General features: G+C 39.5%; 1 protein-coding gene across 3 annotated transcripts in view; it reads right to left on the bottom strand.

The window, feature by feature from the left end:
- cblb (Cbl proto-oncogene B, E3 ubiquitin protein ligase) overlaps nucleotides 1-24,687 on the bottom strand; it is a 63,179-nt gene that overhangs the window by 23,760 nt on the left and 14,732 nt on the right. For all 3 annotated transcript variants that reach the window (XM_076101619.1, XM_076101618.1, XM_076101617.1), the window contains exons 4-9: nucleotides 18,111-18,257; nucleotides 9,566-9,722; nucleotides 8,036-8,157; nucleotides 5,036-5,173; nucleotides 3,921-4,008; nucleotides 1,957-2,088 (exon numbers count right to left, since the gene is read on the bottom strand). In XM_076101619.1, the coding sequence (XP_075957734.1) occupies nucleotides 1,957-2,088; nucleotides 3,921-4,008; nucleotides 5,036-5,173; nucleotides 8,036-8,157; nucleotides 9,566-9,722; nucleotides 18,111-18,257 (784 nt within the window). The remainder of the gene's footprint in view (nucleotides 1-1,956; nucleotides 2,089-3,920; nucleotides 4,009-5,035; nucleotides 5,174-8,035; nucleotides 8,158-9,565; nucleotides 9,723-18,110; nucleotides 18,258-24,687) is intronic.

Raw genomic sequence — 24,687 nt, forward strand, 5'->3', positions numbered from 1 at the left:
GCAGAGATCAAAAACAAACAGGATGTGGAATTACATAGATCATCAGCCAGCTGTGAGTGAAGAGAGTATTTCTGATCCACCCCAGCTGACTAATATACAGAGTGAGAGGAAAGATAGGGAACCACCACTGAGTCAATGACCTGAAATGACCAGTGCTGGGGTACTCACTGCCATTGGGTAGGAGGGTTCCCTCTCTCTATGACTCATTATGTCATCAATGGGTAGGAAAATACTTCATTCTTGAAGCACACACACACACACACACACACACACACACACACACACGCACTGGCAGACGTCACTCAATCACTGACTGGGGTTGTGGAGGGGTCGGGGTCACTTGAGTTGTCATAACAGGAAGTATGACGAACAAACACTGGTAATGCGGGTGCTGCCAAGTCCCACAGTTTACAGAGTACAGGACTGAACTCTGGAAAGACTGTGTTCATTTACTAAACCTACAGCTATGTTCAGAGTAAAGCCACCCAAAAAAAGCTTTCCAGCTTTATAGGCATGAACATGAACCTCTTGAGAACAGAGCAGCAAGCCAAACACTAGTGTGTGTGTGTGTGTGTGTGTGTGTGTGTGTGTGTGTGTGTGTGTGTGTGTGTGTGTGCTCCAAAAGCTCAAACACTTAAATCAGAGTTTTTCAAGACCTTTAACGTAAATTCTGTGGACCATATATCTCCATTTAGTTAATGCTTGGCAGCCCCTGTAGGGACTCTTGTGATAATTGTGACCAAAAACATTTGATTGAAAGTTTTGGTATACTTTGAGTTTTGGGTTTGTTGTTTTTTAGAAGATTAGCAAAACATCTACGAAAATACCACTAAGTGTGACTTCCTGTGACTTCAGCACAGCCTGACTGCTTTATCACAGAAGCTACCGGAGTGACTTATCACATTTGCATCAAAAGACACTGTTTGGTAAGCAAAACATAAAGTGCAATGCATTTGAACATGTTTGAATGGTATGGAATGTGTTTCATCATTTTTACATCAACTCCTCTGACTAACACAATGCAAACTAAAGGCTCACGATAAATGGAAACTATTATAGCACTGACTGACTTAAGAATGTATAAAACCGTGACTCATTGTCCTATGAATCATCTTCCATGGAGGATAGAGTCTCTGGACTCCATGCCAATGACTCATCAGGGGAAGGTAATTATAAACACACTTTGCTGGCACAGCTTCTGAGCACAATGAGCACATCATCAGTGCCGGACAGCGTGCTCTGGGATGCACAAGTCACAAAAAATAGCACTCCGCCAGAAGTAGAAAAACACATGCAGAATTACTGGAATATACTGTGTGCACACGCTCAGTTTTCACATCCGCTACTGACTGTTATGTGGAAATTTGATTAGGACAGACGCAAAGACACAGCGAGGAAGTGAGGGACGGAGGGAGTTCTTTTCTTTTTACCATGTAACTTGCACTGGAGGCTGAAAGCTGCTTCTATTATTCATTCGTCTTTTCTCATTTATGTTTTTTATTAATTGTAAAACCAGATTCATTCCTACTTGTAAATAATTCTAAAAAACTGTTAGCGAGAAAAAAATGTCAGATCTTACATGTGAGGTTTTCATGGACAGAATATTGCAAAGAGAGACAGAGAGGATGTGATGATCAGGATGTACAGAGACTGGCATTAACCTACAATATCCCACGTGCATGTGTAATGGCCAAAGCCACTGTTGGGACTCATCACTCAAAATAGCAGCTGAGCTTACTTTTGATGCATTTGAATGCCTTTTTGGGCTACAGCACCTACATCATTTTGGTGACCCGTTATTATCAATATCTATTGATGATTTCATGGATTAAAATTTGATCGATATTAAGCACCATCTTTAATATTTGCAAACAACCACACCTGTGCCCCCATGCACCTATATGTTCAAAGATTAGATCTCGAAATGAGTTTATGCAGTATGGTTCATTACAATACCTGCCAGGCCGTTAGACAGGAAGTACACATAAGGTGACCGCAGGGTTCGATCTTGACGTCTTTGTCGTTCTCAGCACAAATCTTGCAAAGCTGGAAGGTGGAGCCCATCTCACAGTACAGCTCATACTGCTCCTGTTCAGGCAGAGCAAACTGCTGTTAGTCATCAAGTGATGCACGTATCAAACTATACAAGAGAACATACACAAAAACATAAAGACACAAATACAGTATACATACAGTGCAAGCTTCCCACCATGCCACGCCATAATGTTGAACTCCCATCACTAATAAAGAACCGGACCCAACCCTCCAGAGGTCTGGAGAAATGTTTAGAAACCTAACAACTAAACTGACATTTTGAAACACATATCCTGGATGATTTAAATAGTGTTGCACAAAAGGTTAAGCTGTTATGACCATAGAGTTAAAATGATGAATGCTTAATGTACTTCTTCTTAGGACTTAACAAAAGACAACCGCTGCGCTGAGAGAATGTGACAGCACTTATCTAGGCTACGAAAATGATGCAAAGGTGGCTGTCATTGACGTGGATCTGCCGTAGTGAAACTACAATGTTTCAAAGATGAACAACTAACAGCACGTGTACCATGTGTACGTAATTTGTTTCGTTGACTTCATTCCCCATGTTGGAATTTAAATCAAAAAAGGAATGTAGACTAACAGTCACAAAACAGAAACAAATTGGTTGTCGGTCATGTTGATTGTTTTAGTGAACGGACGAATGGCGCGTCACTTTAAATGTTGCTGACACAAGGAATTGTTGAAGGCATTAACTCCTTTCCCTTGGTAACAGATGGTCCAGTGTTCCCTATGCTAACGGAGACTTCCTTAGCTTTTAGAGAATTCAACCAGCTCTTATCATGGCTAATCTCGACAACTAGAATCCATATACACATAATTGATACTTTACCCCCCAAAGTGTATTGTGATAATGCCCCAGTGCTGACCACATTAAGTAATGATGCAACGGCTCAACAGGCTCACGGTTTGGTTTGTACGTCATTGTTTTCGGTTTTAAATTCTTAATTCTATGACCTTAAATTGTCGAGGTTAATACTGCTGTCAAAAGGGGTGAATGGTCTAATTTTCAACTCAGTTAAGGTAAAATCATATGAAAACAATTTATATATCCATATCTAAAATCCTCTTGTGTTAACCGACTCTCTCTGCTGGGAATAAACTTCTCAAAATGTCACAAAATCAGAAATTCCCAGCCACACAACCGTAGCTGAACATTTTCTCTTTGCACATTATCATCCTGTCAGCCTTATAGAAATATGCTTAAGACAGACATCATTAATAATTAATAGTAGGCGGACAGTAAAACACAAAATGATTTCTCTGAAACATCAACACTACAACTGATTGGATGAACACACCACTAGCTACGCTATCACTGGTCATTTTTAAACTGTGATGGCACTTCTGGAAATATCAAGTTCAAGCCTCACTGAGCACAGAGATCCCTTTCTGAAAACACTTGAGACAAAAAAAAGAAATGGAGTAGGACGATTGCTAAATTTGATGTGTTTTTGAGAAGTGTGTTTTGATCTAAGTAACGCTGTTCCTGAATTGGTGGATTTCATGTGCTACATGTTTGTAGCTGTCCCACTCTGCCCTGGAGCTAGAGTGGGAAATTAGCCAACCTGGCTGAACTGGCACATTTACAGAAATGTCTAATAATACTGTCCCTGTAACTTTAAACTGGATAAATACATTTCACAACACATTTCATGTCTCTTTTTTTGATCTGCAACATATTTGGTGAAGTTCAGGCAGGTCTCAGTAAACAGTTTCCACACTTAAATGTCATAAGGGAGCCTAAGCTTACATGATGTATTCTGGCTTTGGGAGGCTAAGGAATTCCATGACCAGTGGGAACCATGAACATTACTCTGCTTATCCAGATGGAGCATGTTTTTTAGACACACAAACAAACCCACTTGTGTCACTTTGATGTGATCATGAGGCGTTGGCTCACATAAACCAGTGAGGTCAGGATTGTAACTGCGACCATCAGGAAACAAGTAGCTGCGAATGAAAAAAAAAAGGTTTAATTAAGCTAAGAGTAACAAACACACAGCAAGATATTCTACACATGCAAACGTGTAAATATCTCAGAAATGTGCAACCTTGTGTTGCATGACAACAAATTAAACTTGAATCCGATGAAACACAAATACTCACAATGAGCAGTAGTAGAACCAAAAGCAGTAACAGTAATAGTTTTACTTTGAATGCTTACAGAGACATTAATTAATCCTCACTTCTAACTGACACAAAATATAAATTATGATTAGATGTTACAGAAAACAAAATCACTATCGGTCTTAAATGTACAAAAAAAATATATGAGTTCGTAATATCTCTCTCTGCATGGAATCAAAAGTAATCAGCAATTATTACAGAACTGAGCAGAAACCCTTCTCCAATTACAGTCATTGTTGAAAATGAACTCAGCATTTACAAGCCTGGTTATAAACACAATGATTGACATTTGAAAGAGCGACTGATGTGAACTTAACTTCCCCCAGAGTTTCTGCCGTCTCCCTGCTTGATCAAAAACAGAGGTGCTTCAACCCCCCCCCCCCCCCCCCCCCCTCCCCCCCCCCCCCCCTCCCTCTACAGTGGACTTCTTACAAGAAGCCAGCTGCGATTGATGGCTGAGAAAGCGAAATGCTACACACTAGATGGAGGAAAGCATGTTTGATTTGTCTGGGGTCCTGTTAGACTATCAGGTATGATAGGAACAGATGGCCTTGCAGAACCACTTGAGGCTCAGAGACAACCTCTTCTCTGCCGGAGACAAAAAAAAATACACGTTTTACCGAGGAAGTGGCTTTCAGAAAAGAGCCTTCAAGAGGCACCACACTCTGGTCTGGTGAGAGACATTTGAAGACCATGCAAAACAGATGTGACTGATTGAGACACAGTTGATCGTATTTCAATTGGATACAGCACATTAACAGAGTAGAGTTAAGCACAACTGATCAATATACAAAGAGAGAGTGAGCTAGAGAGGAAGAGAGTGTGTGTGAGTATATGATAGGTTACGTACAAGCCCTCCCTGTAGCCATCAATGAGGGCCTGGAACAGCGGTTTGTTGTGGGGGATGGTCTGCAGTATGTTGCTGTCATTGGTCACATAGCCGATGGCCCACTGGCCCAACCGCGTACAACTCAGTCTGAAGATGTAACTGTTAGAGAGAGAGAGAAGACAGAAGTTCATTGTTCACACACACAAGCTGCAAAACCAAACAAGTAGAACGAATATTAATGTTTAAGCAATACAACTCAATTTGTATATATATATATACACATATATATATATATACCAGTGGTGGGCCGTCAGGGCCAGCAAAGCCTTCTCTGCTGGCCTAAACAGAATCACTAAATTATAGCTATTTTATAATTTTTCACAAATACACTACATGTATTCTAATTATTTTTCCCATTATCTTATTTTCTCATTGCACAGCTACTGTCTTCCTCAGTTGCTCTGCTTCCAGTGCAGCTTGTTTTAAGTAGAGCTTTTATCCAATCAGATTTCACCTCTGTGTCTCTAGGTAAGAAGAGAGGCAGAGGCCTGCTAGGTAGATTAAAGTAAATGGGGACGATATTGTTGATTGTCATCGTGTTCAACCAATCAGATCTTTAGTTTGACATGTCAGAGCTACCGAGGTAGTCTACAATAACGTCAGCATTAACGTGCGGCGTCATTGGTCAGTGGGCTAGCGTGACTGTTGTGGTGCTGAAGCTAGCTAGCAGAACTTAGTATTAGTAGTAACAGTTCAAGTTGAAAGATATGTAAGAAGTTATGACATTGACATTACATTTTTAGCGTTTTGCTTGGTGTATATTCTTTTTTTTTTTACCTAGCTTTGTTTTTTTAACACTCAATGGCTGAAGGAGGAGGAACGGATTTCTCGAGGACATTTCCAGAAAAGCTGGACATCGTATCAAAGGGTCGGCTAACTCCACAGCTAGCAGCCCTGACCCAGCCAGGAAAAGGATTTGTACGAACGGTATTTCTGTCTGACAGCGTCGGAGAAGCGTTGCACATTTTATGGCTAAGAATGCGTTTTATTTGCAACTGAGCATCTTGCTGTTTGGAGCTACGCTACGCTAACCTGAGGTGGCTAACCAAGGCAACAACACAACACCATAGCACGACAGGACACTTACAAGCTACGATGCTTTTGAAAACCTTTGGAGAGACCCGAGTGGATCTACAACTCAACGAACACGTTCGCAGGAGGACCTCTGGCTGGAACTGAACCGCACAGATGTTCTGTACAACCGCGGTACTAAACTCTTTGTTAACAAAGAAAGGAGGATGGACTTTGTCTTTAAGTGAACAGCAGCTCTGGTAAGTGAAGTGCTTTTGTTTTTACATCTGCAGTAGCGTTATTACTGTGTTCATTTGTCTATGGTGACGTTTTTATGATATGGTTAATATTGTTCCCTCTGATGTGAATAATATTTGAATGGCTCGTGCTCTTCAGTATATTCAGTTTACATATATGCATACACATACACACATATGCATACACATACACATACACATATATATGCATACGCACACATATATATGCATACGCATACATACATATATATGCATACACATACACACATATATATGCATACACATATACACACACATATATATGCATACACATACACACACATATATATGCATACGCATACACATACATATATATGCATACACATACATATATATGCATACACATACATATATATGCATACACATACATATATATATATGCATACACATACACACACATATATCTGCATACACATACACACACATATATATGCATACACATACACACACATATATATGCATACACATACATACACATATATATGCATACACATACATATATATGCATACACACACATATATATGCATACACACACATATATATGCATACACACACACACACATATATATGCATACACATACACACACATATATATGCATACACATACACACATATATATGCATACACATACACACATATATATGCATACACATACACACATATATATGCATACACACATATATATGCATACACATACATATATGCATACACATACATATATGCATACAGATACATATACATATATGCATACACATACACACATATATATATGCATACACATACATATATATGCATACACATACATATATATGCATACACACACATATATATGCATACACATACATATGCATACACACACACATACATATGCATACACACACATGTATATATGCATACACATACACACACACATATATGCATACACATACACACACATATATATGCATACACATACACACATATATATGCATACACATACACACATATATATGCATACACATACACACATATATATGCATACACATACACACATATATATGCATACACATACACACATATATATGCATACACATACACACACATATATATATATGCATACACATACACACACACATATATATATATGCATACACATACACACACATATGTATATATATGCATACACATACACACATATATATACGTACATACACATACACACATATATATACGTACATACACATACACACATACATATACATATACATACACATACATATACAGTTGTGTGAAAAAGTGTTTGCCCCCTTCCTGATTTCTTATTTTTTTGCATGTTTGTCACACTTAAATGTTTCAGATCATCAAAGAAATTTAAATATTGTCTAATATTTAAATTTATTTGATGATCTGCAAAAAAATAAGAAATCAGGAAGGGGGCAAACACTTTTTCACACAACTGTATATATATATATATATATATATATATATATACATATATATATATATATATATACACACACACGTATATATATACATACATATACATATACATTTTGTAACTTTAATTTTGTTGGTTGCTCATTTAGTCCTGAATATGTAATGTTAAAGAGAAATACAATTAAACCAAATTTGTATTAAGTATTTAAAATACACACACACACACAGTTGCCATACCTGCCAGGCTTGTCAATGTACTTGTGCAGTCGGGCTTTGACTTCATCATAGGTCAGAAAGGCCATGTAGCCGGGGTGTGTCACTGCCAGGAAATTCCAGTTCCTCAGAATTGATCCCCACGGCTGAAAAAGATCATCCAATGCTTTTTTAACTACACAGATCAATATGCATGGAACATTTTCAGTATACAGTTGAGTTCAGTCCTTCTGCCACAAATGAGTAGTAAAAGGTAATGGGATAATATGTTGACTTGACTGAATCAGAATCCTAAATGAGAGATAATGCACAGCCCAAGGTGTCTGATATCTAGCCAGCTCAACAACTATGAGTTTGTGAAACAGCTTGTGCACTGCAGCCAGCTGGTTTAAGGTTTTCTGAAGGACAGAGTCATTATAATCGCTTTACTTGACTCCTCAGCGGGAGAACTTGACATCTGACTACAAAGCACACAGTTAAGGGAAACCAATTTAGCATCTGCATCTATTTATGACTGGCCAGCACAAATGTTTTTTTCCTGAATGACAACCACACTTGCTACTGAATCCAGAAATTCTACATAAATATCCTCTCGAAAAAAGAACATTGTCATTGATAGATAAGCTGTTTACATCAGATCCCTGGATTAAGAGCATAAAGCTGTGTGGCAATGTGTTTGGAGGATTTCAGTGGGTCTGCCAGTTGGCTCCAAGGTAGAGCCAAGTGCCACAACATTCACTTCCATCCTGCCTGTTAGCTGGAGCTCACCAGGGACATGATCTTCTGTGTAGCTGGTTTGGTATCAACCAGGACCAGGGGCATGAGGTTGACCACAGGGGACTATCAGCAGCAATAGTCAGTCAATGGCAATTCCTACCCACTTCTATATTTTCTTTAGAAGACCATGTTGCACTATTAAGCACACTGGCCACCCTTGAGTTCGTAGAAAGTCAGCTGTGAATCAGAGGTTTCACTTATCTTATTTATTTTTTTATGCTTCATAACTTGATGAAAAAAACACAACCCACAGTATTGTGACAGTGATCCTAATAAAAAAATTATCTTCAAAATAATACAGATTTTTCCTGTTTAGAGTAAGCATGCCAAGTACAAAGACTTCTGCCAAAGTAAAACATTGCTTTAAAGCCTCAGCGCCCACACACCATATTGAAGCCACATGGCCAGTAATCCGTCAACAGGAGGGATCTAAAGCCACACACACACACACACACACACACACACACACACACACACACACACACACACACACACACACACACACACACACACACACACACACACACACACACACACACACACACACAAATAGAACCAAACACATCAAACAGAACAAATATTTGCAGCAGGAAGAGACGGAAGAGACGCCACACAAACACAGCTGTTCACCGCTCGCTGCCCGGTTCTTGTGTTAAAAATGTCTGCTTAATAATAAAAAAAATAACTGTGTTAAATAAGATAATTGTCGCCGTTAATTAATTAATGTGTTAACGCGATAATAACGCGTTAACTTGCCCAGCCCTAATTTTGACCAACCTGGAAGAGGCGTGTGAAAATGTCGAACTCAAACACAGAAATGTAGTCGTTGCAGGTAAGGTCGATGGTGGATTTGAGGGCCATGGCCTCCAAGCCCGAGCTGATGGGATGCACTTCGTGAAGGCACTGTCGGAAGACTTTCCATGGCGCTATTGTCCTGCAAGAGAGCAACAAGTCAAATCATACAAGCAAAGATACAGCAACTTGCGAGACAAAAAAAGAGGTATTTTATCAAAAAATACCTCTTTATTGATACAAATGTACATTTGGAAAATTAAATGGATGTTCTGTACAGCAAAAGATACAAATGCACAGCTGATGTGTAGACTCATAGACCAGGTAGAACTTTTGTTCTACTCATACAGCTCTTATGACTGGGATTAGATAAACCAATGAAAATAACAGAAACACATTTTCTCTAGGGTTATATATTAAAGTGATGGTGAAGCCTGGTGGTAGATAGATACCGTGGTGTCTCACCCACAAACTGACTTTGCATTGGGAAATTAATCTGTTGGTGATGCCATTTCTACCAAATGTATGAGACGACTGATCAGCAGCCTAAGTGGCCAAACACAAGAAGTTAATCTTACACTACTGCATCTTACTTTCTGACGCAGTTAAAAGCTTTTATTGCCGCAACATACACTGTTACTGGGCAGCAACACAGACTCCTGCAGAGAGATTAGTTTATACTGTAGCACTAAACATGAAGGGTCCTGGAACAAACATGTTTTGTACGAGGAATGACATGGTCAGAGGTCTGTTACATATTTTACCCACCATCTGCTAAAGCTAAACCCAACACAGTATGTTAATAATGTTTTCATTTCATGATTTCATCTCAAGATGCGAGAGACAGCGAGTGCGACTACTGACAGTGGCAAGCGTGTGGCTGGTCTGTGGCAAGCGTCAGTCAGGCGTCAGTCAGGTGTCAGGACTGTGGCACGTCAGTGGCAAGCGAGCGGCACTCGTTCGGCACCCGTCAAGAAGCTGCCGAGCTGAGCGGGCGGAGCCACATTTCCTGAGAACACCCATTGTTGTTACGATAGGATTTTCTGCACACACAAAAATTACTTTGATTAAATTATATTACGAACTGTATTGCATCAAACAATCCACAGATTAATCGAAAACTTGATTCTTGCTGTGTACATGGATAAATGAATATTAAATCGCATGTAGTCAACTATTGTTGCTAACATACTCCCATCGGCCCACGTTTAGTTATTTATATTTATTTATTTTTCTTCTAATGTAACCCTGGTATGTGCTTGTGTCATAGACTATATAAGAGTTTTCTTGCATACGGTCATTCTATTGCCTTGACTTTTATTTAGACTTTTTTTTTAACTTCCGGACTACCTGTCTTGCTTTGCGTCGCTCTTCAAAAGAAAAAACAAATAAACCATAAAACAGACTATCAAAACATACCAGGGGGGCACACTCCACTGACTAGTGGTGGCACCCCTGTGACTAGTGGTGGCACTCCCCTGACTAGTGGTGGCACTCCCGTGACTAGTGGTGGCACTCTCCTGACTAGTGGTGGCACTCCCCTGACTAGTGGTGGCACTCCCCTGACTAGTGGTGGCAGTCCTGTGACTAGTGGTGGCACTCATGTGACTAGTGGTGGCACTCCCGTGACTAGTGGTGGCACTCCCCTGACTAGTGGTGGCACTCCCGTGACTAGTGGTGGCACTCATGTGACTAGTGGTGGCACTCCCCTGACTAGTGGTGGCACTGGTGGCACTCCTGTGACTAGTGGTGGCACTACTCTGACTAGTGGTGGCACTCATGTGACTAGTGGTGGCACTCCTCTGACTAGTGGTGGCACTACTCTGACAACTATTGGCACTGGCAGCTTGTGGCACCTACTGACACCTACATACAGCTGCTGGTCATATAATTAGAATATCATCAAAAAGTTGATTTATTTCACTAATTCCATTCAAAAAGTGAAACTTATCTATTATATTCATTCATTACACACAGACTGATATATTTCAAATGTTTATTTCTTTTAATTTTGATGATTATAACTGACAACTAAGGAAAATCCCAAATTCAGTATCTCAGAAAATTTGAATATTGTGAAAAGGTTCAATATTGAAGACACCTGGTGCCACACTCTAATCAGCTAATTAACTCAAAACACCTACAACGGCCTTTAAATGGTCTCTCAGTCTAGTTCTGTAGGCTACACAATCATGGGGAAGACTGCTGACTTGACAGTTGTCCAAAAGACGACCATTGACACCTTGCACAAGGAGGGCAAGACACAAAAGGTCATTGCAAAAGAGGCTGGCTGTTCACAGAGCTCTGTGTCCAAGCACATTAATAGAGAGGCGAAGGGAAGGAAAAGATGTGGTCGAAAAAAGTGTACAAGCAATAGGGATAACCGCACCCTGGAGAGGATTGTGAAACAAAACCGATTAAAAAATGTGGGGGAGATTCAGAAAGAGTTGACTGCAGCTGGAGTCAGTGCTTCAAGAACCACTACGCACAGACGTATGCAAGACATGGGTTTCAGCTGTCGCATTCCTTGTGTCAAGCCACTCTTGAACAACAGACAGCGTCAGAAGCGTCTCGCCTGGGCTAAAGACAAAAAGGACTGGACTGCTGCTGAGTGGTCCAAAGTTATGTTCTCTGCTGAAAGTAAATGTTGCATTTCCTTTGAAAATCAGGGTCCCAGAGTCTGGAGGAAGAGAGGAGAGACACACAATCCACGTTGCTTGAGGTCCAGTGTAAAGTTTCCACAGTCAGTGATGGTTTGGGGTGCCATGTCATCTGCTGGTGTTGGTCCACTGTGTTTTCTGAGGTCCAAGGTCAACGCAGCCGTATACCAGGAAGTTTTAGAGCACTTCATGCTTCCTGCTGCTGACCAACTTTATGGAGATGCAGATTTCATTTTCCAACAGGACTTGGCACCTGCACACAGTGCCAAAGCAACCAGTACCTGGTTTAAGGACCATGGTATCCCTGTTCTTAATTGGCCAGCAAACTCGCCTGACCTTAACCCCATAGAAAATCTATGGGGTATTGTGAAGAGGATGATGCGAAATGCCAGACCCAACAATGCAGAAGAGCTGAAGGCCACTATCAGAGCAACCTGGGCTCTCATAACACCTGAGCAGTGCCACAGACTGATCGACTCCATGCCACGCCGCATTGCTGCAGTAATTCAGGCAAAAGGAGCCCCAGCTAAGTATTGAGTGCTGTACATGCTCATACTTTTCATGTTCATACTTTTCAGTTGGCCAAGATTTCTAAAAATCCTTCCTTTGTATTGGTCTTAAGTAATATTCAAATTTTCTGAGATACTGAATTTGGGATTTCCCTTAGTTGTCAGTTATAATCATCAAAATTAAAAGAAATAAACATTTGAAATATATCAGTCTGTGTGTAATGAATGAATATAATAGACAAGTTTCACTTTTTGAATGGAATTAGTGAAATCAATTTTTGATGATATTCTAATTATATGACCAGCACCTGTATAAGCAGAGGAAGAGTGAACATATTTTCAGACATGTATTTTTGGATTGGAATTTTTATGGGTTTTAATTTGAAAAACGTATATATATATATATATATATATATATATATATATATATATATATATATATATATATATATATATATATATATATATATATATATATATATATATATATATATATATATATATATATATATATATATATATATATATATATATATATATATATATATATATATATACACACACACTTTTAAATGATAATAAAACGGATGATTTATTTTCATTATTTTAGCCGATTGTTGTAAATGACTACAAAAGTAATACTTTTGAAAGAGTGTATTATGTTCCCTTTTGTTTCAAAATCATACTTAAATAAAATGAATGAGAAACAAAAAAGTACAACGTGGTTACTCTAAGGATGTATACAGCGAACGGGTGGCTCAGGTGACTCAACTAAAATCCATACTGTGATGATAAAACTGATTTATGGCAGCTGACCAATCGTAACAACAATGGGTGTTCTCAGGAAATGTGGCTCCGCCAGCTCAGCTCGGCAGCTTCTTGACGGGTGCTGAACGAGTGCCACTCGCTTACCGCTGTTGTGACGCCTGACTGACGCTTGCCACAGACTAGCCACTGCGGTGCTAGTGCCACAAGGAGGATCTCGGCCTTGCTGCAAGATGCTGCAGAATATTAAGGTGGAGATAACACAGAGGGAGACAAAATACTTCTGATTTATTGCATCAAGATTGAGATGTTTCACATTACAAGGGAGAAAGAAAGAGACCTACATCGTTGAATATATAAAATAATAAATTAGCCAAACTGGTGTGAGCTTGATAGCTCTGTTTAAATGGTAAATGGACTTGCATTTATATAGCACCTTTCTAGTCTTCTGACCACTCAAAGAGCTTTAATCTACAGGTCAACATTCACACACATTCATAGACTGATGACAGAAGCTGTCAGGAGTGACACCCGGTGTTGTCTCTGCTGCTGTAGCCCGTCTGCTTCAAGGTTCCACGTGTTGTGTGTTCAGAGATGGTATTCTGCAGACCTTGGTTGTAACGAGTGGTTATTTGAGTTACTGTTGCCTTTCTATCATCTCCATCCACTCTGCCCATTCTCCTCTGACACCAACAAGGCATTTTGGTCCACACAACTGCCGCTCACTGGATATCTTCTCTTTTTCGGACCATTCTCTGTAAACCCTAGAGATGATTGTGCGTGAAAATCCCAGTAGATCAGCAGTTTGAAATACTCAGACCAGCCCGTCTGGCACCAACAACCATGCCACGTTCAAAGTCACTTAAATCCCCTTTCTTCCCCATTCTGATGCTCGCTTTGAACTTCAGCAAGTCGTCTTCACCACGTCTAGATGCATTGAGCTGCTGCCATGTGATTGGCTGATTAGCTGAGCAATTGAACAAGTGTGCCTAATAAAGTGGCCGGTGAGTGTATAATACTCAAATAATTTTCCAACTGAAACATTATAGGATTAAGGTGGTGTGTTTTCATATTTACTAGTAATGTCATTAGTTTAAGTGCTTTCCTGTTATTTGTAGCCTATAGTATAATTCTATATTATATCATAGGATGCTTACAGCCTGGAATCAACACCAGGCAGGTGTGCACTTCTTTGTCAGAACAGTATATTTTTCTGGAAATTGCCCTGTTAAATCATAGATTTTGTAAATCAAAAGAGCAGATTCAGAAAACTTTTAAATAATGTTTCATTAATCAAATTTGTTCAGAAAGAAATTCCAGCATTTCTCAACCCCCACTCTAAGCAGTGTCACACGTCAGCTCGTCATGATGCTCTCCACATTGTTTTTATGTTTAAGTTCATAATGCTGGGTTAGGAGGTTCCATTACGAATCATGATTATCGGAGAACCTGATATGGAGTGGGCAGAAAAGAGTAGCAGAAAAGAGTAGCAGCTTGTGAGAGGTGCCGGTGCACAAGAAAAAGTCACGGTACCGCGAAGACTAAAATGCACGAGTACCGTCCCACTTTAAGCACTGCTCTGGGCTCTGCACAGGCACCTCACCAATATCACTGATGCTTGGTAGAGAGGTACCAATGATGTTTTGGGCGGTTTTAATCACCCGCTGTAGAGGCGTCTTGTCCTGGGCCTAACCCCTAAAGTTCCTTGTGGAAGTGTCAGAAAACCTGTAGGTCATACAGAAACAGAGCAGTGGGCCTTTGAAGTCAGTAAAAATTTAAGATTTTTGTCCGCCTAAAATAAAAAAGTATCTTTCAGTATAAATAACTGCCTGTGGCTGTATCTGTACAGGTAAAGAACAGTATAGGGCTGTAACTACACTATCAGTGAACAACTGCCTCAAATTTGAAGAAGATTGGACAAAGTATGACGATTCTAAAGTGTTTCTTTCATGAAGAGGTCCAGGCGGAGCTCTAAAAGGACATTTGGAGACCCAAATAGACACATGGTAACCAAATGATATTCTGACACACTAAAGGTGTTTTTTCCTTTACATTTTGATATTATATTATTTTCCTTTTATTTTTAGCCATTGCAAATTGCAAAAACTAACTATATATGTTCGAAGACGTGGTATCTGTAACTAGCATACTTGCTGTGCATAATAGCCACGGCCGAGCGCACGACCGAGTATGGAGGTAGCTCAGTTACGCGTGACTGTATACGCCCCCAGGAAAGCTCAATGCAATGCACATGCAATACATCGTTAGAAAGCCTGAAGTCTCCTCTAGACGAAGGGCTTGACAAAAGTCATTTTGAATAAATGACTATTAAAATGCCAGCAGCCATTGAAACAACAGATCATTATGACAGTTCAATACTTCACCTAAGAAGTTAAAATATTAAGGCTTTTTCACATGCAATATTGACCTTTTGCAGGCAACGGAAATCAACAATACATGGATGATAAATTCTCCTTCATTGGAATTCTAGATACTACAGCAATATCCCAGCTAACAAAGCTAGGTGTTAAACAGATTTATTGTAAGCATGATATGGCAATGACATGCTCCAATCCATCAACACTGGGAGCAACTTGGGGTTCAGTGTCTTGCTTTGAAATGCGGACAGGAGAAGACGGGGTTTAAACCACCGACCTTGTGATTAAAGGACGACTCGCTCCATCTCCTGACACAGCCGCCCAATAACAGACGAAGTGAAAACGTTTTACTTTGTCAAATGTATGTGTTTTCTGGTAATCCCAATATCCTGAATCCATTCAGGCAATGCAGTCAGTGCTTCTTTAATTAGGAGGTTCAGTATATGAATATGCGACTCTCCTTCATTTGATCAAGCCTTTCTCTTCTGCTCTGTAAAATGGTTCTTTAGGCATTATTTGTGGGCTAAATTCTGTTAGATGGAGCCATTATTATTTGAAGAACCACTCAAACCTTTAAATGACTCTTTACTTCTACCTAAAGAATAATTAGTGGTTATTTAAAGCACCTTAACCTTCTAAGTAAAACAAAGTGGCACTGTGCTTTTATTTAATCATTAAAACACAAATGATGAAGTAGGGTTGAGCGATGTGATGGTATATACTGTGCAATGATAGACATTTGGCAATACTGTTTCCACCGTGGGAGTTATTCTTGTTTGATCTTGCGCTATTGCAAATCCAGCTGCTCCACAAGGCAACGTGATTTGGGCAGACATGGAGGAGAGTGAAGTAAATACAGAGCAGGAGAAGGATTACCAACCAAGATGAGGAAGAACTCTGGTTCCATAATTACGAGACATTTGCACAGTAGCTTATTTTGACAGTGTTTTGTCAGCTTTTTAAAAATATAAGATGAGCAAGAAGCAGGAAAAGTCTTATTTTTTCTGGTATACTTCAAAATACATATTTGTGGGACTGTTCTATTGCATTGACTGAGGTCAGGCTGGTATATATTTGCACCTGTTAGTTGTGTTAGACAGGTTTTAGGCTAACAGCTAACACAATTATTGTTCTCAGACACCTTAGAACTTCTATTTTGAAAGACTTTTATTTTTTTAAGTATTGTCTCATGTGAAGCCATTTTTTGTATAGAAGTTCCAAATAAATGAAGAAAATTATCAAATTTAATGAAGTACAGTATGGTAATTTAAAACCTTTACTTCCTTAAATTTACAGAACAATTACTGTCTCATTATACATACCATTACCCTGATATGAATTGAAATGTACCGTGATAAAATATTTTAGCCATATCGCGCAGCCCTAAAATGAAGCTGTTCAAACAAGAGTGTGAAACACACTCTAAACAGATAGTTTAGGCGGCTAAAACTCACTGCAGTTAGTTGGCAAATTGTCTTAAAAGAAAACAAAAACAGAGCAATCTGAATTTTGAGCACTATGCAAGTCTTAAAACGTATGTTAAAAAATCCTATTAGATCCAAAACCAGAGTTGCAATGAGCAGAAGGCTCTAAAATCCCTGACACAGACATTAAAGTTCCGTCTTATTTGCCCAAATAAAGTGTCATGTATGGTCACTTGCAACTGGCACAAAGGAAGTGATGAATTGATCTGCCCGCCAGTCCTTCAAACTGCAAACAAATGTCACTTAAGTAAGGCAAAATGTGAAGCTGTCAAATACAGCTGTAAACTCCAAATACAGTTTTTGCACACACAGACAATGTAGATGGAAACTGATAAATAGGAAAGGTTGTATAGGTGCATGAGAGAAGTCATGAACTTGTCTCAGCTGTGCATGTTAGTGAGAAAGACAGGTGGAACACTGCGGCTGCCCTCAGCTGTGTGTGTATGTGTGTGTGTTTTTTCTCAGTTCTCAGTGTGACAGTCTGCCACACTGTCTTGGAGGTGCTCCAACATCAGAGCATCTCTCCCTCATGTCATGATATTGGAAAACGGCATGCATATGTTTGAACCATCAAGAAAGTCATCGTATCCTGGGGATGAAAAAACGGCAAACATCCACAAACACTGACATCATAAAGATCCTGACCTCATCACAGAATAAAATCTTGATCTACCAAAACAGGGAGCATCAACTCAAAGCTGCAAAAGGAGAAGCTAACATCAGGTGAAGCTTACTTTTCTCCGAAGAATTTCCTCCAGAACTCAGCTGCATCAGCTTTGGTGATCCTAAAAGTGTCCCCCTGGAACTGTCCTCCGGGAAAGATGGCTTTGATTTCAGCCAGCATGTGACTGAAGATCAGAGACAGCTTGGTCAGGTTCCTCCTGCAGAAAAGAGGCCAGAAGAGACAAGAAACCGTTATTACAGTCAACAGGTCGACATGGAAATGATTTACTGATAGAAACTGATCGTAGCCCATCACAAACAACTTAGTATGGAGATCAAATTTAAAGCAAATCTAAAAAAACTGTATAAATTCTACAACATGTCTCAAAAGTTGAGAAGATTAATCACAAAAAAGAGAGGCCTTAACAAAAAAGTAAATTGAAGGGTATGTGTGCTGTATCACACATCATATATCCCATCTGACACATGATAAAATAAAACTGAACATGAGAAACTGTCTGTGTTATATCACTCGGAATGTGTTGAAAATGAAACATGATGTGAGGAAGGTCACACTTCTGAAACTTGCTCGAATCAACTTGGTGCTGCTTGTTTCAAACCATCTTTGACTGAGTAGCACAAGCCCAAACCTTTAATAAAGTAAATATCATGTTGAGGGAAGTCACACTGTTGTCTTTGAAATGAAGAGGGGTGCCATTCTGACAGATAATATTTATAAAATAGAAAGAAAATAGCTTAGTCAAACCATACAATACAATAAAGCAAATAGCCAGTAGCAATGAAATATAGCTCAACTAAAACCAGATAGAACACAGCTTCATTCACTTTTCAACAGGTGTACTGAACCAAGCAGTTCAAGAGTCTCTGAGTTCAGTCCACTCAGTGAATAGTCCGCTTTGTTTTCCCCATGACCCAAACAGTTCAGTTCCAATACTGTTCACAATCACAGTGAGAAAGGCAACTGAAAAGTCTGTTCGAATAACAAATAGCAGCGTCTGTATTCACACTTGACAGTAACAGGGATTCTTTATAATATATACTGTATAATAGTTAGTCAGTCAGACAATAGTCAGGTTCACAGTGTCGGCCTTATCCAGGCTGAACTTTCAGTTGAAAGGTAAGAGACAGATTTTTTCCAAATATTGCCCCTCGTCCACACCACCACCATCCACCCTTAGCTCTTATACCAACAAGGGCAATTTTGAATAAGCTTTTGGCCATTAGCCTTGTAGTGATAGAGATGGAGTCTGTAACAACCATTTCCAAATCCAGTGTTGTAGACACATCCAGGCCATGCTCTGTGAAGCATACAGTATACCCAATATTCAGGAGAGCAGAGGCCACTCCGAGGACGGAGGTGCTACAGCTTTTGCGCTAGCTAAATTTGAGTTGCTACAGCCGCTATGGTCCGTCTCCAAAGCTGGCACCCGCCCTCCTCCAGGCAAAGTAGTCTCCCAGCGGTGGGGAGTGAGGCAGAGGGACCGCGGGGTGTAATTATTTTCTCATTTATAGTCTGATTGACAATAAAAGCCAAAGTCAGTGCCCCATGCCATTACGCTATTTTCCAAGCTGCTGTAGATGTCATGAGGCTTTTGTCTTACGAACATGGGTGTGGTTTCATCTCTCAGGCCCTTGCCCATTTTTTTTTTACATTTTTCAAAATTGCACATTAAGTTTGCCGACAACACGACAAGTCATCGGCCTGATCACCAACGGTGTTGAGATGGCCTACAGAGAGGAGATCAGAGCCCTGACATCCTGGTGCCAGTGACTAGTACATATGGACAACAATACCCAATACTACCCAGTGTTGGCTTTAATGTGCACATTTAAACAAGCACTTTACAATAATACACCTGCTTGTTTACATTGTATTATTACTATTGGAGAATTATAAGTTGTAGTAACAAATCTAAACACAATCTCATATTGCATTATACTGCATTACTTTCACTGTATCAAAATATAAAAATGATACTATTACTACTTATTATTACTGTATATATGTTTTATTATGGTATTCTTTCATATTTCCATTACAGATATTTAACAGTGTTGTATAATTATTCAGCTATGAAGTAACATCAAACTGGTAGTGGTAGAGTCTTTATCAAATACTTCACTACGTAATTTGGTATTTTCCATCCTATTTCCATTACATTTATACAATGTACAAATATGAATTTGCATTTAAATTGAATTAATAAAACAGAGCTGAGCACTGCCACAGAAGGAGAGATTATTAAAGACTTGAATTGTCAGAGCAATGTAGTTAAATATGTTTCACAGACATCAGACTTTGATGAAGTATTGGTAGTGTGTTGTGAGAGTACTGCTGAAATGGCTGAGATATGGATAGTGGAGTTTGACCGAAAAACCCAGCAGCCACATATAAGTTAGCATTATGGGGTGCGTTGTACATGGAGCACATCATGAAATTAAATTAAATTTAACGTTTGCGTCAAAACTATGGGTCACTGTGGAAACTACTTCAGCATTTCCTAAAATGAAACTTTAAAGATGTATATCTTCAGTAGACTAAATTTACAGTGATCAGATATAAAGAAAATTAAAAAAATGAACAACTAACTAACAGCAACATAATACTATCGTATAATCTTCACATGTTGCGTTGGCCTTGCTGTGCCACTAACCGGGGCTGGAAAGTCTTGTGAAAAGTTTGTTTATTGGATTAAATCCAAAAGGCCAGGAATGAGAAAATACGATTTGTTTTCTCGTTCCTGCCACTTTGGACGTAATCCATTTAACAAACACACGGACCCTGTACCTCCAACATGACCTGCCCTCCCATAGTGGACTTAGGACAGACTGGACGCTACAGTAACTCACTATTGCCGGGGCTAACTGGTTACTGGTTAGCATTTCAATAGATAGCTCTGTCTTTGACACAACATATCAACCCTCAACCTCTTCACATTCCGTTGATAATGCTAGCACTTTTTTCAAATGTTTTAAACTAAAATTCTGGCCAGATTTGACACATTCAACCTTTAAAATCACAGTGCATGTGAAATGCAGGTTTAGCAATCACATACTTACTTTCTGTAACAAAGGCTCAATGAAACAATTCAGATTTTTAAGAAAAATCTTAAATCAGTTACAACGTCAGCAGTGCAGCACTGTCAAATTGTATGTGCTAGTGGAGCCTTGTTGAGTTTAATTTCCTGGTAATGCTGAGTAATGAGAGTGCCAATTAATGCAGCGCAACCATGTGTAACGACACTCGAAGGCATGGTGGTTAAGTCCTTCTGGTTTGAGAACACGGATTCCTCGTGATAATGTTCTAAAATAAAGGTAAATTATCAGTGAGGTCGGAGCTTCAGTGGTATGTTTCTGGTGTCTCACATGAAAAGTGCCAGAAATTGATTGTCGTTATTTCTCCACTGTGTTGCAGAGCAAATGCACAGCACAAGTAGAAATTAAAACAAACTAAAAGTAATCACAAGTCATGTAAATAAGTCCAACTGTCTAAATACACTTAACACAACTAGGATGAATCAAATACTGCACTTTTGGCTCCCAGGTTCAAGCATGCATCAATTAAAACCTTGCAGCATGTCTGAGCCACCGAGGCTGGTGAAAGGCAAAATCTTAAATTCAGTCATTTCATAGATAAATGAAGTCCCTGTAGAATCGTTGTAAACAGAAGTGTAATAAACAACAGCATCCATATCTGGGTCAGTCACTTGAACAAACCCTAACATAGCCACAAGGCTTTAGCAGCTGATCACTAATGCTTCCCTCTCCACCAAATAAAAAAACTAGAGTGACAATAGATATAATAACTTTGAAAAACATGAATGTAAAAACTGCCATACTCCTACCTGCAACTCTCTCCCCCATCACCTCAGACATTCTTATTTAAATCTGCTTTTATTAGAATTGTTCGGATACCGATACCAGTATCAGAAATACCTCCGGTACTGCCCATAAATCTGGATCTGATATTGGCGAGTAGTCCATGCCAATATCACGTTGTCATGTAATTCATCAGCTCATTTACGCTACACATGTCACTTGCTACCCATTCCGTACATCCTGCCCGCTCGGCACTGCACATGTGCAAACTAGTACGTGTGGACACTCTGTGTTCCATTTCTTCCCTGATAATGCTACATTGTGAACAACAAATCAGTGTTAAAATCGTTCATATGATAACTTACTAAAAGTACCTCCTCATTTTTTGTGCATTTTCCTACGAAAGCCCAGCAACATCTGTCAATTTCGGCTTGTTACATGTATACAGTCTTTTCAAAATAAATTTCCATCTTCACAGACAACTTAGTTGGCTTTAGGCAACAAAACTACTTAGTTAGGTTTAGGAAAGATTATGGTTTGGGTTGAAATAACAACAGAAGTAGCTTTTTTTGAGTATGGAAGTAAAGTGACAAATAAATCAAAGTTAACATCTCATTTCAAACGGGGCACAAACAACAGTCTCCTGGGTGAAGGACCAATTTCTGCTTGAGCCATCCAGCCCCCATTCCATCCCAGTGTGGGTTTTTGAGATCTTTATACATCCTGGTTCATGATTACGTGGATTACATACAAATTGATTTTGTGGGGTATCTACAAATTACAGCACATTCATTTCCGTAGGTATAGCTACGAACCGTGTATGAGAACGGCCTGTGAAATGGGCAAGAGGAGAGCTAGTTAATGTGAGCTATCAGCACAGCTCTGCTTGGCTAAATAACAGAGCTAACAGAAGTTGTTACATTATGATGCGTTCAATCTCTATTTTGTAAAAATGAGTATTGGGGAAAAGGTAAATTAAAATACCATCATGTGTTCAAAAGTAATCTTGTAAAATTTAGTTTTTGGTGAAAAACTAGAATAAATTCAGTTTTTTGTTTTACATTGAGATTTAGAGGAAAACACTGCAGATTCTTACACAACAGTAGTGATTTGAACTCAATTTCCAGCCTTGTTGGGCTCCACAAAGCACACAGACAAACAAACAAAAAGAGCATGCTGAGATGTATGCTGTATGTCATATCTGGTATACAGTATTACTCTTTGCTTATTGCATCATGAGACTGCACTGCTCACTGATGAGACAGATCTATTTTTGCAGCATCTCACTGGACCAAACTTTCAGAACAGATTGTATGTTCTAGTCCTCTGCAATAACATTCTACATGGTTTGGTTCGTTAGTCTTCCTCGTGTGTCCTTGCCATGCCCTGTGCCATTAGACTGGTTGTGTAATCTGCCTCGTTTGAAAGGCGCCCCAGGAAAGCCAGCCCATTCATTAGGGCTAATGTACTCAGAGTGGCCAGAAACTGTTGGCTGACTAACAAAGTTGTTACAGACATCCTTCAATGTTCATATAACTATAACCCATCCAACCCATGGACAGCTCCAAATAGAACCATACAAAACAAAACAGGTTTCCACCAAAACATTCACTGAAAACACTCACGTTTCAGCCGCTTTTGAAATAAAATACAATCTTACAGTCAAACACTTTTACACCCAAAGCCCAAACTGGCTGATACCAGCCTACATGGTGTCACTTGGTGGTTGTGGTGACACCTGTACTTGTGCAGCTCAACCGCCTACTATCTCTTTTCCTACTGGTTTCCTGTCACCTGAACAAGATCACTATCCTCTGTCACAAACTGTTGCGCCTCCACCTCACTGTGACAATGTACATTTCCCTCCAAAACATCTGGGCCACTTTTCGAGAAGTCTCCAAATAATGATCTGACTGTTAATAATGATGTACAAAAAATATACTAGAAAAGTTTCATCATAGTTTAATCGACTAGAATATGTCCCATGTTGATAACTAGTATGGATTCTTTTCTTTTTATGTTTAGAGCTGAATGAAGATACAAGCTTTGATCTAATAGGGCCAGTCTGGGTTTTCTACATGTGCGTTGGTGTTTGGATGAGTTGGTGCAGTTGCCAGCAGAGATATGGTGAGAGCAGAGTGGCCATGAGGGACTGGAACGGCTTCACAAAAGGATCAGACACATGAGATGTCTGTCAGATCTCTAACATGCTGCTGCTGGTGCCATCAGGATGATTGGAGGCTGGCGGAGAACAAACAGCTGCTATGAGGCTGAAGAAGAAGGTACAGAGCGCAGAGGTGCTGGTTGAAAACACATAACAGGTCAAAGCAGAAAGGGGAAGGGAGGGGCACTCAGTGAAGTCACTGATTTTATCATTTCTTGGGATTGTTATTAGCATCAATTATTTAGACAAATCATTTGTCACAGAAAAGAGCTACAGAACACTGTCCATTAAGACAGAGCGACAGAGACAGAAGAGAGAACATGAGCCCCTAAAAGGCAATTAATTTAAAACTAAATGGATGTTGTATCTTCAATATGGTGAATTGGTACACGGATAGTAAGTGGTGTCTATAATGTCAATTCCTGGATGATGAATGTTCATCTGCAATTTTCTGCAGTGGCCTCAGTAATATTGTTCTTAAAATGTACTGAAGTAACATAACAAATGCCATCTTTATGTTTGAGTACAGTAAGTGAGGGCTGTCGGCACCTCACTGTATAAGCCTGCTGATGTCGTAATGGAGGCCTGTTGCTGTTCAACGAGAGGTTTGTTGTGGGGCAATGTTACAGGGGGCAATAGAATAA

Source organism: Anarhichas minor, unplaced genomic scaffold (assembly GCF_050575085.1).
Source record: "Anarhichas minor isolate MPS153535 unplaced genomic scaffold, ASM5057508v1 ptg000027l, whole genome shotgun sequence".
Classification (NCBI taxonomy): domain Eukaryota; kingdom Metazoa; phylum Chordata; class Actinopteri; order Perciformes; family Anarhichadidae; genus Anarhichas; species Anarhichas minor.